Raw genomic sequence first — 2,062 nt, 5'->3', positions numbered from 1 at the left:
AGTAGAACCAGCGTGGTACCGGTTGGTTCTTAGGGCTCTGCCAGTAGAACCAGCGTGGTACCGGTTGGTTCTTAGGGCTCTGCCAGTAGAACCAGCGTGGTACCGGTGGGTTCTTAGGGCTCGACTGTCTCTCTCAACCTGCAAACAGTTTTTAGGTGCTGTTGCGGTTCTGAAGCCCGTTTCTCTCTTTCAGGCACTTTGACATTAAGAAACCAGCCGACGCAGCTGATGCCACGGCGCTGTTTTCCGTCCCGGACTTTGTGGGCGACGCCTGTAAAGCCATTGCGTCGCGGATCAGAGGAGCCGTCGCTTCTGTCCAGTTTGACGACTTCCACAAGGTCAGAACCCCGGTTCTCTCTCAGGAGGAACATGTGTTCCTGTTAGTGGTGTCTTCCTTCCTACTGTTGCCGACCCAAAGCCATGAAGAGGTTCTGTCCTGCAGATTGTAGATTCTTCCATCCACCAGAAGCTGGGTCCAGTCCTAAAAGCTGCAGCAGTTCTCCAGAACCGGACTTAGAAGACCAACCATGTCCTCTGGGTTCGTCCAGCTTCATCTAAACCTTCAACCTTTCTGTGTTCAGAACTCCATCCGGATCATCTGCTCTGCCGTGTTCGGGTTCGATGAGAAGCTGGCGGTCCGTTCCAATCTGCGCTTCAAGCAGAACAACCTGGTGATCAGCAGTGTGGACATCCAGTCGGTAGAACCTGTGGACCAGAGGACCAGAGACGCCCTGCAGAAGAGCGTCCAGCTGGCCATCGAGATCACCACCAACTCCCAGGAGGCAGCGGCCCGGTCCGAAACGCTCTCACCATCAGGACCTTCCTCAGAATGGGGCAGATTGATGAAGTTCTGATTGTTCCTGCAGACATGAGGCGGAGCGCCTGGAGCAGGAGGCCAGAGGAAAGCTGGAGAGGCAGAAGATCACGGATCAGGCCGAGGCGGAGCGGGCCCGGAAGGAGCTGCTGGAGCTGGAGGCGCTCAGGTGGGTCCATTTGAAGCAGAACCACCCCAGAACCAAGCCTGGTTTAGTCTTCCAGATCCGGTTCTTCCTCTCTGTCTCCTATAACCCACCATCTGGCATGTTCCAGTGCTTCGGTGGAAAGCACCGGCGCCGCCAAGGCGGAGGCCCAGTCCCAGGCCGAGGCGGCCCGAATCCGGGGTGAAGCCGCCGTCAACGAGGCCCGACTGAAGACCGAGGCCCAGAGGATCGAGGCGGTACGTCATTTCCTGTTGCTGCTCACTTCCTGTGGGAGGAGCTCTTCTTCATATTTAAACAGAACCAAAGTCAAAAAGGTTTTCCTGGTTCTCCCTTCTGGTAATCAGATTACCCCAATCCGTCTTTGATCCTATCAGAACCTCAGATTCTGCTTTAAACGTGTATCGGAGCCAGTTGGTGTGTCCAATCACAGGCTCCCATGCCCCTAACCTTTGTGTCTCAGGAGGCGGAGCTTCAGCGGCTGTCCAAGGCCCGGGAGCAGGAGCTGAACTACAAGAAGGAGATGGACCGTCTGGAGGTGGAGAAGCAGGAGCGCCTGGCCCAGCTGGAGAGTCAGCGCTTCAAACAGATGATGGAGAGTTTGGGCAGCGACACGCTGAAGGAGATCGCCAGAGCTGGACCAGAACTGCAGGTGCGTTTCAGGAGAGGACAGGTTCTGTAGATGGTTGAGAAGTCCGGTTATGACCTGCGGTTCTGGTTCCCTGTGCAGGTGAAGATGCTGCAGTCTCTGGGCCTGAAGTCCACCCTCATCACCGATGGCTCGTCACCAATCAACCTGTTTACCACCGCTAATGGCCTGCTGGGGGCGCTGCCGGGACAGGGAGCGGCGCAGTGAGGAGGCATCAGATACAGGTACAGTTCAGCAAGTTCAGTAGTTTATCAGAGATGGTTCTAGACCTTCACTGAGAGCCTCAGCTGAACGATAAGGATCGATCAGTTCACTGGTGGAAGATCATGAATCCATTCAGCATCTCAACCTGAAGGACCCGGCCTGGTGCAGGAAGTAGGACTAGGGTGACCATATTTTCATTTGGGAAAACCAGGACACCTTAAAGCGGGGGGGG

At 55.6% G+C, this 2,062-nt stretch overlaps 1 protein-coding gene across 2 annotated transcripts in view; it reads left to right on the top strand.

Annotated features, from left to right (window-relative positions):
* Nucleotides 1–2,062, top strand: part of mvp (major vault protein) — a 17,702-nt gene that overhangs the window by 11,860 nt on the left and 3,780 nt on the right. For both annotated transcript variants that reach the window (XM_015394243.1, XM_015394235.1), the window contains exons 12-17: nt 194–338; nt 582–793; nt 867–983; nt 1,090–1,216; nt 1,441–1,629; nt 1,708–1,850. In XM_015394243.1, the coding sequence (XP_015249729.1) occupies nt 194–338; nt 582–793; nt 867–983; nt 1,090–1,216; nt 1,441–1,629; nt 1,708–1,833 (916 nt within the window). In that variant the 3' untranslated portion in view covers nt 1,834–1,850. The remainder of the gene's footprint in view (nt 1–193; nt 339–581; nt 794–866; nt 984–1,089; nt 1,217–1,440; nt 1,630–1,707; nt 1,851–2,062) is intronic.

Source organism: Cyprinodon variegatus, unplaced genomic scaffold (assembly GCF_000732505.1).
Source record: "Cyprinodon variegatus isolate N-32 unplaced genomic scaffold, C_variegatus-1.0 Scaffold24, whole genome shotgun sequence".
Classification (NCBI taxonomy): domain Eukaryota; kingdom Metazoa; phylum Chordata; class Actinopteri; order Cyprinodontiformes; family Cyprinodontidae; genus Cyprinodon; species Cyprinodon variegatus.
This window is presented reverse-complemented; position numbering and strand designations above follow the sequence as displayed.